The 14,466-nt window shown below is 42.9% G+C and overlaps 1 protein-coding gene across 1 annotated transcript; it reads right to left on the bottom strand.

Annotated features, from left to right (window-relative positions):
* Window positions 1-1,310: 1,310 nt before the first annotated feature.
* Window positions 1,311-14,085, bottom strand: LOC129812842 (bcl-2-modifying factor-like). The gene is made up of 4 exons (XM_055864757.1): window positions 13,906-14,085; window positions 10,387-10,586; window positions 9,791-9,993; window positions 1,311-5,091 (listed from the first exon to the last, which is right to left on the bottom strand). The coding sequence occupies exons 2-4, from the start codon at window positions 10,559-10,561 to the stop codon at window positions 4,975-4,977; spliced, it is 495 nt and encodes a 164-aa protein (XP_055720732.1). The 5' UTR covers window positions 10,562-10,586; window positions 13,906-14,085; the 3' UTR covers window positions 1,311-4,974.
* Between the last annotated feature and the right edge of the window lie 381 nt (window positions 14,086-14,466).

Genomic DNA, 14,466 nt, shown 5'->3' with positions numbered 1-14,466 from the left:
CTCAAAGGGATATTCAATGTCTGCTTTTTTTACCCATCTACCAATAGGTGTCCTTTGTGAGGCATCAGAAAACCTTCCTGGTCTTTATGGCTCAATCTATGTTTGAAATTAACTGCTTGACTGTGGGATCTTACAGATAATTGTGTGTGGGGTACAGAGATAAGGTAACCATTCAAAAATCATGTTCAACACTTTTATTGCACACAGTGTCCATGAAACTTATGTGAGTTAAGACATATTTTACTTCTGAACTTATTTAGGCTTGTCATAACAAAGGAGTGAATACTTATTGACTCAAGACATTTCAGCTATTCATTTTTAATTAATTTGTAAAAAAAAAATTAAAAACATAATTCCACTTTGACATTGTGGTCTATTGTGTGTAGGCCAAGTTGTGTTAATACTTTCAGAAGGCCCTGGAAGTGTTTCAAATGACATCATCAGTGTGCATGGTGTGATTTCAACCAGTTATGAGTAGGCATTGCCTACTAATTAGTTGATGATGTCATTGGAAACACTTATCCCCCACTATCCTTTATGCTACAAAACATAGAAAGGTGCAATTTTCACATATGTTGATGTTGGGTTGGTGCTGGAGATTATGAATATAAAGTTGACATTTTTTAAAACATTTCCCTTAAAGCATAAGGCATCACATTAAGTATGTTATTCCATCTCTTTTACAGGGTCCAATAATGCACAAGGGACATGTTTATATCTGTCATTGGCAATATATCAAGCCCCCTGCCCTCAGAGCGCCAGTAGTAAGTCATCTGTAAGCACAGCAGCAGTGGCTCTGACCTTTGTCAAAGTGACAGTAATGCAGAGCGATGGCACTTCTCTCCTTCGCTCTATCCATGGACACTCTTTACTAGGGCTCTGCTGGAGACCAGGACACAGGTCTTCTGTAGTTGCTACTCATCCCCAGTGTTGCTATCGCCCTGCTAGACAGGCGTGTGTGTGTACAGACAGAGCAGCTAAGCATTCATCCTCCGGCCGAAGGCCCCATCGCTCCCACCAAATGAATGAACTCTCAGTAGGAGGGATGTGATGAGCACTACCAATGCCAAACGCCTGGCTAACTTCTAATGGCTGGCTGGCTATCCTCAGATGGTTGGCTAGTTTCAAGTTGCTTCATTTCACATTGATGCTTGTAACACATGGACGTCTTGATGTTTGACATTGTAGGAGGGGAGAGAATAATAAGTTCTACCTCAGCACAACTTGAGTCATTTATCAAGTAACCACAACATCTACTTTTACCAGGGGACCTTTTTGGGGAGAAAAATAACAGAGAAACCTTTTACACTTTTAATACAATTTTATTGAAAAAAAAGAGCCAAAAAAACAAGAAGAAATTCAGAAAAAGATTTGCAGAGAAAAGCTCTTATATGTACAGCATATTGCACTACATAACAAATTGTCCTTCGACAACAAAAATGAAACGCTAAAAAATAAATGAGTGCACAGTACAGTCTCGAAAACACACAGTCAATGTTTACAGAAATGCTACATTTTCACTGGGTCTCTTTTCTTGGGAGTACAGAGAGTGTGTGATAATCAAGACTTAGTTGAAACTGAGCAGTTAAAGGCATTTTCCAGGGTGTCAGTAATACATGTACAGTTCATCGGTTCCTTAGAAAGGACCATGTGTAATGCTGATGATGTCAGATATCATATGGTGTACAACACTGAAATACATTTTTTGTTTTGTTGTTGAAAACATGTTTACACCAGAACCAGTCACAAAAGGAATGTTTCAAGTTCATTTTTATACGAAAAAGCCCTTGATCTCATTGGACTCGTTAAAAAGATCCAACAAGTATTAAAAAGGATTTAAAAGCCTAAAAACTGTCCGTATAAAACCTGGCCCTTTCATATGAAAAGACATTTAAAAAGTTACGAAGACAATGACCAAGGAAGGTTCTTAATACAAATAATAAAAAAAGAAACATACAAATTGAAACCTTCCTCAAAAAACTTCAAATTTAAAGAAAGTGGACTACAAAAATTCAAGACACTTACGGTTTATCCATAATATACAAAACTCACTCCTTTGAGTTCCTGTAGCCTTGCACAGTGCTGAGATAGACTTGCCTTATACTATCTGCACTACACAGCTTCAGAACCCTCTCTAACAAATGATTTCTGGGCACCATGGTGGTTTGTTTCTCTTTCAAAGAAATCCAAAAATGTGCTATACAGGTTATAGCTTCGTCAATGGTCTGCTATAGTAAAGACACACTCAGCTAGTTCAGCACCTGACAGACTTGAGAGAACGATCCAGAGTACACTGTACAATAACACAGGGATAGCTCAGGGAGCCACCAGCTCTACAGACGCAAAGTACTTTCCAGTGCATGTTGATTACAAAAGAACGCTAAAGAAGACAAAAAGTACAGAACCCATAACCAATGCCCAGTGACTAAAGAAAAACGAGGCAAATTATCTGAAGGTTACTGATCCAGCTCCAAGCCATTGACCAGGAAATATATTCTACTGCTGTCTACTGAATGGATGACGTGACGTGGCTGATTTAGATAAATGCCTTAACCGATTGGGCCCATTTCTGGAGATTATTACCCTCAGGGAAAACCAGACACAGTGCAGACAACCATCGCTCTGCACAGTCAAACAAATGTATCATACACACATCTAGAACCAAAAAAAGAAGATAAATTGCACACAAAATCTATACAGTAGAAAAGGGTGAATATACAAAAAATAAATATAAAATAAATACAAAACTGAAAACAACACCAAAAGTCCTAAAGGAAATGGAGGAGCAGTACACATAGATGTAGGCTACAGTAGACGGAGATAAGCAAGTTTAGAAACTGGTCAATGTGCAACAGTGAGACAGGAAGCTACGGTGACTGGCTCAGTGTTCAGGATCTGCAGGAAACAACAACAAACAACACCAACGTTCAGCTGATCTCTTACTGCCCCACATGCTTCTAACGTAGTCCCTGCCATAACAGTCATAGCAAGCGTAATCATCTGACCACTCTGTCTAAAGTGTACCTTTGTATCTATGGTTATGCATCAAATGTATTTCAAGTGATGCAGACAACAGAATTGGACTTAACCACTCATTTCCTTTGTCCTTCTACTCTATATGGGAAACTCTTGCTAAGAGTATTGTATTTTCCCTGGCCCTGAGACATATCTCCAGTATTCTAAATGAAGGTTTGAAATAAAGCTCTGATTATACAGACAGATGATGACACATAAGTACTGTAGGACCAAACATAACCGGGTAATACGAGCTGTGTCTAAAATATGTATACTGCTCCTTCAAAATGGACGAAAGTAAAGTAAAAAGGCAATAAAATGTACAACAAACAGCATCTTCAAAAATACATCAAACAGATTCAAATTTCAACAGTAAATACAGTCTTCCACACTACCAGTTACTTCTAATCTCAGACACTTTCTCTTGTCAATTGGATTAGCAGTGGTCATTTCTATCAAACAGTTACACCACAGGATCTGAGGACAAAGGACTAATACAAGATCACCCCACAGGTACAAAAAGAAGTATAAAAGCCCATGTAAGAATCCTGAGAGGAGAGGAGAGGAAAGGCTGTTGTTTCACTGGTTTGTTTGCACATTATTGCATTGGAGTCCAGAATACAATTTAATATCTGACAGTGGGTTAAAAAGCACATCAGTTAGAGGCCTAAAAAAGACTGGAATTTCAATGAGGCATTCAGTTAACTAGCATCACTAGTACCTCAGACTGTTGGTCCATTGGTCAGTTCCTGTGATGATATGTGAATAAAAATGAATGGAAATGTGACTGAAAACATTGTAATGTTACCATGAGAAATCAGATACAGTTAAACACCTTCATTGAATAACAGAGGTTGGTTTTGTAACCTAATCTACTCCTGACTAATGTACTATAGTGCAAACAATGTGGATCCATAGCTCCACTTGAAGGGCCTGAAAGTCTTAAGAGACTAAAATGATCAGCACACTGTTTCTTACAGTGGCTGGGGTCCAGTTTTGGGACTTATGGAATTAGTAAAAGATCCATCTGAAATAGACTATGATTGAAAATACGGTGTTCTTTCTTAGTAACTTGAAGTAATTCGTGGGATCCCCTTTGTCTCGGAAGTTGTATCTAAATTGTAAAAGTATTTTGTCTGTAATGTCTTTTTCGTTATATGTCGGACCCCAGTAAAACTAGCTGTCACCATTGGTGTCGGCTAATGGGGATCATAATAAATCGAAATCGAAATCTACCTTCACACCACAAAGTGGCACTAACCACCTTAGAAGCCACTGAGTGCTCCACCATTTTGTTCTTATTACTTTTGGTGACACTGGGAAAAACAACAATTATTGAAATCAATGCAATGAAAGTGACTGGAAGAGCAAAGAAAAATCAACATGTAATATAACAGTATTATGACAGTACACACAACCCCATTGAGGAGAAGGACGAGTTGAGGTGCAAAATGCTTTGTTCTGAGAAACTGTGCCTTTGGAAATTTGGTAAGTTGTCAAGTTTGACCGATTATTTCCTGGGAAACTTCAGAAAAGAAAACCCCATGAACCACTCTTCTTTCCCTTCTTCAGATCCCTCCATATCTTGCGTTATTCTGCTTGGTTCATGTCAACAGTTGTTGGGTTGTGGCAGGTGACATTGATAAGGCATTCCCAGGTCCATGGAGGCCATTCAAGATGTACACATACGGAAGTGCAAACAAATTCAACAGGAATAATGACTGTACAAAATACTACATCACACAATTACCAAAACAAGGACATCATCCAGTAGAGGAATCTCATGAAACAACATGGCATCTTCTTGGAAAAAAATCTACCTTGTAAAAAAATGGTTGTCTCCGTCCTGCGGTGACCTCTTCTCTCTTCTTTTCCCCCAACCGACCCATGTTAAATTTGACAGTGCCATTAGGAGTCCAGTCCCTGTGGGAGAGGGGTGGTCTGGGCTGGTCTTCTCCATCACCTCCACCCTGCTCTCCCCCTTCCAGCGATGGCCTCCTGCTCAAACAGCAGGATGAGCAGAGCTGAGGCCAGGCGCCACCACAAGGGCCTCATATTCCTTTGGTTTCGGTGATACTGCAACAAAACAAGGGAGAAAAACAACCGAGTCAGAACAGGATGTGGACAGGCTAGTCTGGAAACTGGCATAGTCAGCGACAAATGATGGCATCATTGACTTACCATGGTGTTCAGTTGGAGCTCTGGATGGTTGTTGGTGAGTGATGTGTGGTGATTGTCAGTGAGAGGGATCAACAGAGTAAATTGAGGAGGAGTAAGTCAAAACCAGAAACCGGAATGGCGCTGATATTTTCACAACAGTCTGTGCCTGTCCCCAGCACTACTTATTAACGCTGTCTCTTTGTGTGCAGGATTGAGAACCCTATACAGCCAGTGTAACACTAACTACCACCCCATGCCACAGACACATTCATCCAACAGCACATCCGGAGCAGCCTCCCTCTCTGGCTAGAGAGCCAACTGGACAGTGTGTGATTCGGAGGATAATGCTATCTCTGCCATTGAAAGGAGGAGATAAGATAATTGCACTAAATAGGATTAGGGAGCACTTGAGGAAGAGCGGAGACCCACAGAAATACATCTCAGTATGAGAGCTGAGCTTAGCTCCACAAAGTAACTCATCTACAGACAAAACAGACACTACCGGACCTGATAACACCACGGCTATTTTTAGACACACGCCATAAACTAACAAAGACCAGCAATAGGCTGGATAATACGTTTTGGCAATACACTGTAAGCACATTGCTAGTTTCAGGCAACATTATCCCATTGTATTCCAATTCCACCAAAGCGTGACTGCCGAGTTGACTTGTACCATCTTAACACGACAGCTGAGGCAGCATCTGTGTCCAACCCCAGAGATCAAGCTGTTTATAACTAGCCTGCACTCTCCATTGTGGTAAGGCCCAGGTTCTCTGCCACAGCTTAAACCGTTCAAAAGATAGAGATTTGTAGGAAGAAAACAGAAACGGCTCTGTTCATTACAACTGTATCTAGCGGCTACAGGAGGTGACTGACATAACCCCGGTTCTATGAACCGAGATTTTTTATTTTAGTTCCTGCCATAATTTTTTAAATTAGGCCGACCCCACATAGGGTCGCAACCTTTAGCTTGGGAAATTCTGTTTTAGAGTGTTGCATAAGCTGGTGCCAGGTGCAAACTGGCTCCTGCACGCTCCACACACACCAGTTTTTGTTAAAAAAAGAAAATAAACAATCTATCAGGAATCACCATTGGCTATTTGAGGGACTACTGGGAATCTTGATCGTGCTAGTTTTGTGTTGTAGCATTTATTTGAAGCTAACTGAGGGATATTTTCGATAAGTGCATAATAACACTGCCTGCTTCATAAAGTCTTCTTCATAAATGTACATTATACGTAGCACAAATTGGACTAGTTCACCTGAAGACACTCTGAGCCCTAACAACAGCTAACATAGCAACACAGTTCTGCCTTGAGACACTCTTTCTTTAGATCTAATTACAACTACAAAGCACATTACCAAGCCCATCCATCTGTCTGTGATTACACCTGAACAGGCCAGCTCTCACAGAGGGCAAAGCCCATTACAGGCAGTTGTGACTGTCAGTAATGCTGTACAGTGTTAGTAGGCATACAGTGAGTAATACCAGGGCAAGATACTTCCAGGCCATCTGTTAACACAATGGGCTCATATCTTTTTATCAACAAACATTGCTTAAACCGCACCTAATGATATCAATGTGTACATGATATCTGCTTCACATCCACAATGTCCTGTCCTCTAAAATCAGCAGCAGAAAGTCCCCGAGTTTGACAGTGACCTTTTCTCCTCTTCTGGTTCCTCCACCCAGCTCACCTCAGAGATGGTAGGGTGTGGGCCAGCCCTGTCGCTCACTCATGAGTCACGAGTCACACCACCAACTGTCTAATATGACTCGGTCAGGTTCTAAATTTAGCCAGTGATAGAAAACAGACACTAGCCAGATGCAGAGTGTCATCACGCCAACACAACCCTAATGTGTTTTATCAGAGCCTCATGATACTGGCTGTCTCTCTGTCCTAAGGCTCACAGAGGCACTGGCTTATAAGCTACACAGACAGGCAACGACCAGTGGCCAGAGACTCAGAGCCACACATCTCAGGACAGGAGTGGACAGCCAACAGGCAGGAAAGGACAGGAATCTAGACATCTATATCTCAACAACTGTAGAGAAAGTGAAGTGCCCTTACAGAACAGTGAGAAGATAAGGAATGGAGATCTGAGACACACACACACAAACATACCCTAGGGACATTCAGTGCTTGGGTTTTCAACACTCATCGAGAGCACCAGGAGGAGTCTTGGTGTAACCCAACTCTGCTCCTCGACCCGTTCAGACTGTGGCAGTCTTCCTTTCATTGTGACTGTCATTACTGCCATGTCTCAAATGGCTGCCCTCCTCATGTCATGTCAGTACTGCTCTGCTCTCGGGGCCTCTGCTCCGTCTCTCCAGCCTTCTCAGACTGAGAGCAGTTTGTGTGTCAGCACCAACGCTCCACTTACACACTTAAGCACCTTACTGCCTCCCCCTGCCATGGGCCATGATGGTAGGATGATAGGGAAACGGAAGGGGTTGTTTATGAGTCAGTCAAGGAGATGGGTGTCAAACTGCGTTTGAAAGCCTTCTGATGCTCTACAATACACGATTGCAATAATCGATTGACGAGAGCGAGAAAGAAAGGGATGGAGCGAGAGACATATCATTGAAAGGTGGCAGTCCAAGTGAGAGACTGAAAGACTATCACACTCATGCTCACACATGCACGCAGACACACACTTCCTCTCATGCACACACGTGCACGCACGCACGCGCACTGTTCTGCCAAGCACCAGCAGCCTGAGGTGGGTTACCTACCTCACTGCTGAAGACTGCATTACACAACGATAGCACAGCGCCAGGAATAACAGCCATGGGCTAAACTGGAGATCACGCATAAAAAACACACTGATCTGTTTGGGTTAGTCTGTCCAAGCATCACTCAACAGCATCCAGACAGGCAGAGAGAAACTCTCAGAGACTCAGGCCTGTACAACTCCCTGGGCTGAGTGGGCTCTGCAGACAAGAACAGTAATTCTGCCCACTCGAATGACAAGAGAGTAGTCAATAACTTCCAAGGACTGAAATAACACCTAACTGTTGGTTGCTATATACAGTATGTTGCCAAAGTCAATAATCCAGATCCACTATTCTCTGGGATTAAAAAAAAGGTTACCTCAGTTGTTTTTGTCCTTAATTAACTTGCTAGGCTTAGCAGTGTGGGAGTGTATGTGCCCTAGAGCTCTGCAGCTTCAGGATATGACATCACAGTGTTCTCACTCTGACTACTCTCACTTGTTGTTGCGTTTACCCAGTGAGTAAGGAGAGCGCAAGAGCCACTTCCTCATCCTCTGCCCTGGTCTGTCTCTGCTGTACGTCAGTCAGTGTATCGCAGCCCTGATAACATAACGCCTGCCTGACTCTGCCTTTGACTTCCTGTGTCACATCAGATGAGTCACGGTGCAGTGTGGCTCCAGGACAGCAGTCGGTGGTATTAATTTAACCTCAGCCGGAGTGTGGGAGAAAATCAGAAACACATCAGTGAATAAGAAGTCTGCTTAGTTACACCAATCTGATTACAAAAATGTCGTTTCAGAGCCCAAATAAAGCCTTGAATATCTATCTATATGAGACTGAAGAGGTCCATGCACTTCATGAAAGCGATTTTGAGGAAATTCAAGACAGTTGTCTTTAGTTGGTCAAACCCATTAGATTGGGTGTGCATTAAGTGAGTGGGCCCCTCCCGGCCCCTCCTCCAGACACACAACCCTCTTATTTGTGAGTCTCTTGTGGGTGGTGGGGGCAACTGATCTGCAGGACTGGCTGGAGACTCCCTAACCACATCTGTTCCCCCGGGCTCATGCGCCAAGCTTCGGGTTACAACATGTTTACCTAGTCCCGGCCACTTCTGCTTTTTATCTGTGTGAGAGTGTGTTGAGTGTGTTTATGTGTGTAAGTGTGTGCCTTTAGTTTTTTATGCTTGATGACTCTCTTAGTGTTTCCTTCTCCTCAAAACGTGCCATTGGTGCTCTGCAGAGAGAAAATCTCAAAGATCCACAGTTCTACCACCAATACAACCAAACGTATAGTATGTCAAGCAGAGGAGGCTGGCGGGAGGAGCTATAGGAGGACAGGCTCATTGTAATGGCAGGAATGTAATAAATGGAACAGTATCAAACACACCAAATATATGGAATCCACATGTTTGACTCTGTTCCATTAATTCCATTCCAGCCATTAAAATGAGCATGTCCTCCTTTAGCTCCTCCCACCAGCCTCCACTGATGTCAAGAGAGTCACAGTCTGAGCTCTTCATAGTATTCAGCACAGTAACTAGCAATGTCACCCTGACCATAATGTCTGTGGTGGACTCCTTCACGTCCCCTGTGGCACCGTGGCAGCATAGGGAGGAAATGGGGGGAGAGAGGCAGAGACAAATAAACAGGAAGCTGGGTGGGGGAGGGGCTGCCCTGGTTAAGCTGTGTCTTGGAGGGGTAGAACGAGAGGTCAGAACAATGGGCTAATTCATGTTCACTGGCCAAAACAAACATGGGACACTTAGACATGACTACAACGGATGCCCCTAAAGAAGCAACTTCTGGTGCTCACTCTCTCTGTAGGCCCCTGAGTACAGTAGGCCTATCCAGTGGGCTTTAGCTGTGTTGTGCAGTCAGTCACAGTGGGTATCCTCACCAGTTGAAGGTGTTCTTGGTAGAACTGGTCTCCGATGAGTTGGAGTTTCTGTCCAATGCAGACCTCCATGCTTTGTACTGGCTGGTGTGGCTGCTGTTGAAGCCGTTCCATCCTCCCTCTCTCCCCCTGATGCTGCTCCTGAGGCCCCTGGTCTCCAACCTGCTCAAACCGCGCTGGAAAGTGCAATCGAAAGCCTGCGTTGCCTGTAGGAAAAAGGCCATAGATACTGGTCAGGTCAATTTCATAATCCCTGCAACTCATAACACTCCAAAGTTTACACACAGTAATCTTTTCAATTACCAGCGTTATCTGTAGCGTGCCAGGACAAAGAGGGCATCACTGACAGATAGCGCCACCGTGTCCTAGTAAAGGGTCAGTTATACAGGTATGGCCTGTCGTCACGTCTGCACAGGGCCAAGCTAAATAACCTGATGTGGCGCCATCTGAATGGGAAAGCAGCTGGGTACACTACACACAGGTCATAAAAGCTTCTGTGGCTAGGACTATCAGGCGCCAGGAGCTGACTACAGCAGAGTTCCACTCTTACCTATTTCTCACACTGTGTTTGTTTGTGTGCGTGTGTTTGTAGGCCTCACCGTAGAAGAGTGGTCTGGGCTCCTGTTCCACCCCACAGGGCAGCATGTCGTTGGGCAGTGCCAGAGCAGGGCTGGGTGTCTGGGTGCCTCTGTCCTCGTACTTTATTTCCCTGAAGGCTGTGCGCCAGCAGTGGGAGGAGTCTGGCACAAACACATCATCCTCCTCATCATCCATTCGGCAGAAATCTGCTAAGACCTGCCTAGAGGGAGAAGAGAGAGAGAGTTAAGCATATTGCTCTGCTAAGACTTCCATTGACTACTGTATTGATATTGACAAATTGGGATCTTTCCCTTCAAATCAATGTGGATTCTAAACATGTCTGTCTCTGTACTAATGAGATGACCTCGCCTCAGGCAGGACCATAGAGAAACTTTACCATTCTGTAAATGTACTTGGTCATTTGGTCAGAACAATAATTACCATTAAAGACAACCTTTCTAATCCATAATAACTACCCTTCTATAAATAAAGGCCATGCTGGCTGGTCCAGCCAGAGCAGAGCACAGTCTGTAGAGGAGATCTATGTGGAACAGAAAGCTAGCAGAGCTCTTCTCAGTCTGTGGTTGTGAAGCCCAGTGCTGATTTAGACAAATCGCTCAGCTCATCATAGTGATCAAACCACACAGTTGGCTGTGGTTAGGAGACTCGTTGGCTAAATGTACCAAAATGGGGGGTTTGGCAGACAGGGTTGAGCGAGAGGCAGTCTCCATCTCTCTCCGACCTCAACCCAGCGGACCTGTGGCTAGCTTGGTCCCTCATACAGTCCAATGGCTTGAGACTATACCATGCAGAGTAGCCGAGACAACAAAGTCTAGACTTGCAAATATGACAAACAGGTTTAAATGACAAGTCTGACGCTTGGTCTAGAGACTTGCTCATAATGAATAGGTCTACACTTCTAATGAGATTTGTAAAAAAAGATTTGTAAAATAAAAAGAAGGGAAGAAAAACAGTGAAAAGCTTCTCTACAACATTGCTGCAAGATCAAACTTGAGGATCCCTTCAGTACTGGCAGAGATTCATGCTAGGATTCTCCTCAGGCCCTTGGCTAGCAGAGCAGACAACAATCTCTATGTTTGGTTAATTCACAGCATCACACAGCCTTCAGCGATATGGCGGTCAAAGTGTTATCAAAATACTGCTGAAATGTAAGTAGCCTCGTGAACCCTTTTAGAACTCTCCATCAATACTGTAATACAGGGTTAGGCTACTACCACACCACTATACACTTCCAAATGAGAGTCTGCCGCAAATGGGTAATGACAGCCTTGGATGAAGAAAGACGGAGCCAGTCTCTTCTTCTCTCCTTGGATTTGTCAACATGCCAGGTTCTGAGGATGCTTTTTCATTTCTTCACCAAAAGAGAATTGCCTCAGTTTCTTTAGTGCCTATTATTCTGTGTAAAGAGGTTTGCTATGGCACCCTGTATGCATTTGCAATAAACCCTACATGCAAAACCACATAGTGCGTTGTTTTGACAAACAATACAAGAACATGGAAGTTGCACAAAAGCATATTCTGGTGGTATTTTGTTACAACTACCATTCAGTTCTCTGCCACGGACCAAAGTCTGTTCCCTCAAGTGTGTGTCAACCAGTGGCTCCCCCTGCTGTATTGGGCTCAATTGATTAGCAGATAGCCTACTATCACTCAAGACAACTCTGAACATCACCCCCACACCTACTGACAACACACACAGAACAGACTACACCCCTCGCCCAAACCCACTATCTGGAAACCTGACAAAATATTCTCTCTTTGTCAAAATGAGGTTATGGATAAGGAGTGTGGTCAAGACGGATGTGTTGAGCAAAGGACACTAAAACCATTCAGGTAACTGACATTAGTAGCCTATAGGCCGATCGTCGACTTCGGGGATGGCATTTACAAAATAGCCTCCAACACTCTACTCCGCAAACTGGATGTAGTCTATCACAGTGCCATTCGTTTTGTCACCAAAGCCCCATACACCACCCACCACTGCGACCTGTATGCTCTTGTCGGCTGGCCCTCCCTACATATTCGTCGCCAGACCCACTGGCTCCAGGTCATCTATAAGTCTTTGCTAGGTAAAGCTCGGCCTTATCTCAGCTCACTGGTCATGATAACAACACCCACACGTAGCACGCGCTCCAACAGGTATATCTCACTGGTCATCCCCAAAGCCAACACCTCCTTTGGCTGCCTTTTCTTTCCTTTCTCTGCTGCCAATGACTGGAACGAATTGCAAAAATCGCTGAAGTTGGAAACTTATATCTCTCTCACTAACTTTAAACATCAGCTATCTACATTTTACATTTACATTTTAGTCATTTAGCAGACGCTCTTATCCAGAGCGACTTACAGTATCTGAGCAGCTAACTGATCGCTGCAGCTGTACACAGCCTATCTGTAAATAGCCCATCCAATCTACCTACCTCATCCCCATATTGTTTTTATTTACTTTTTTTGCTCTTTTGCACACCAGTATTTCTACTTGCACATCATCATCTGCACCTCTATCACTCCAGTGTTAATTTGCTGCATTGTAATTACTTTGCTACTATGCCCTATTTATTGTCTTACCTCCTCGACATTTGCACACACTGTATATAGACTTTTTTTCATTTTTTCTATTGTGTTATTGACTGTATGTTTGTTTATTCCATGTGTAACTCTGTGTTGTTGTTTGTGTCGCACTGCTTTACTTTATCTTGGCCATGTCGCAGTTGTAAATGAGAACTTGTTCTCAACTGGCCTACCTGGTTAATTAAATAAAAGGTGAAATATATATATATTTTTTTTTAAATAGGCTATGGTTCATAATAAATCAAGAGACTCTGAGCTGTGAGATATGGGAATGACAACCGTCTCTCTCAACTGTCAAGCGTATTGGAAATTTATTGGCCGCAGATATTCTTGATCCTCTTCTTTATCGTGAGATTCGTGGCACGCTCTGATTATTTTGAAGGAACCTGTCATATCTGTCTTATTACACTTGCTAATTGATTTGTTTAAAAAAGATGCAAATTATTCAGCAAATTTGAACGAATTAGACTATATAAACTAAAACACAGATGTGTTATTTCCCAACTTGAGTACTTGGGAAAATTGCTTGTTTGTTTAGAGTTTGATTAAACCATTAAAGACACTGGAAATGCCGACACGGTGCCGACAGACCTAAACTCTACAGAGAGGGAATGCCAATTCGACACGCACACAAAATAAAAAAAGACTATGTTATGTGGATGGCCACGATTGTTTTGCCATATCACATCAACACGCAACTACCGTTATTAAGTCAATTGTCAAAGATCCATATAATGTTCTATATCGGTGAGAAATATCGACACATAATGAATAGGAATAGTCCCAGCGACTATACCGGGGGTGGTGTGAGAGACAATGTAGCGCGACTCAATGGTACAATGTCCAAAATTTTACAGCGCAGGCAGACCAGCAAAACAAAGATACAATAAAAAACAACAGGTGAATGACACTGTTCAATCTTATTTGATACATTATGACCCGGAACTCACCACAAGATATGTCCTTCGATGATATTACCGGTGTATAGACAAATGTGGTCTCTGTTCACTGTAAACCCAAGAGGATTTAGTCCGTATCACTCCACCGCAACTTTGATTCTGTGAAACAAATGGCAACAAGCTGATTTCATTTCACAGGCATCAGCTACAAAATCTCTCCGCCCTCAAATACTGGGCGTGAACATAAAAAATAAGTAAATAAAGTGGTCTTAAAGAAACAGCAGTATGCAGGCGATGTTTAATTGTGTTACCATAGAGTGTCTTTGGCATTACAACGTGAGTAGTGTATGGCCCTTTAAGAGTTCTTTAGCATTTTTTCTCATAACCAATCAGAGGGTTTGTTTTGATCCTGCTTCCAGATCGTGTATTCAGACACGTGGATGGGAAATTCCCTCGTGCGTGAGACAGCTTTGGTTTGTCGCTTACACTCAGCTGACTGAAATGCCATCAATGAAAGTAAGAACAAGTAAGCACAAATGATTTATAGCCTAGTACTGTATATTCGATATAATACAATTCATGTCAGTGATATTATGAATTATTATTATTTTT

This window comes from Salvelinus fontinalis, chromosome 16 (assembly GCF_029448725.1).
Source record: "Salvelinus fontinalis isolate EN_2023a chromosome 16, ASM2944872v1, whole genome shotgun sequence".
In the NCBI taxonomy this organism is placed as follows: Eukaryota; Metazoa; Chordata; class Actinopteri; order Salmoniformes; family Salmonidae; genus Salvelinus; species Salvelinus fontinalis.
Note: the sequence above shows the minus strand (reverse complement) of the source record. Positions and strands in the feature narration are given on the sequence as shown.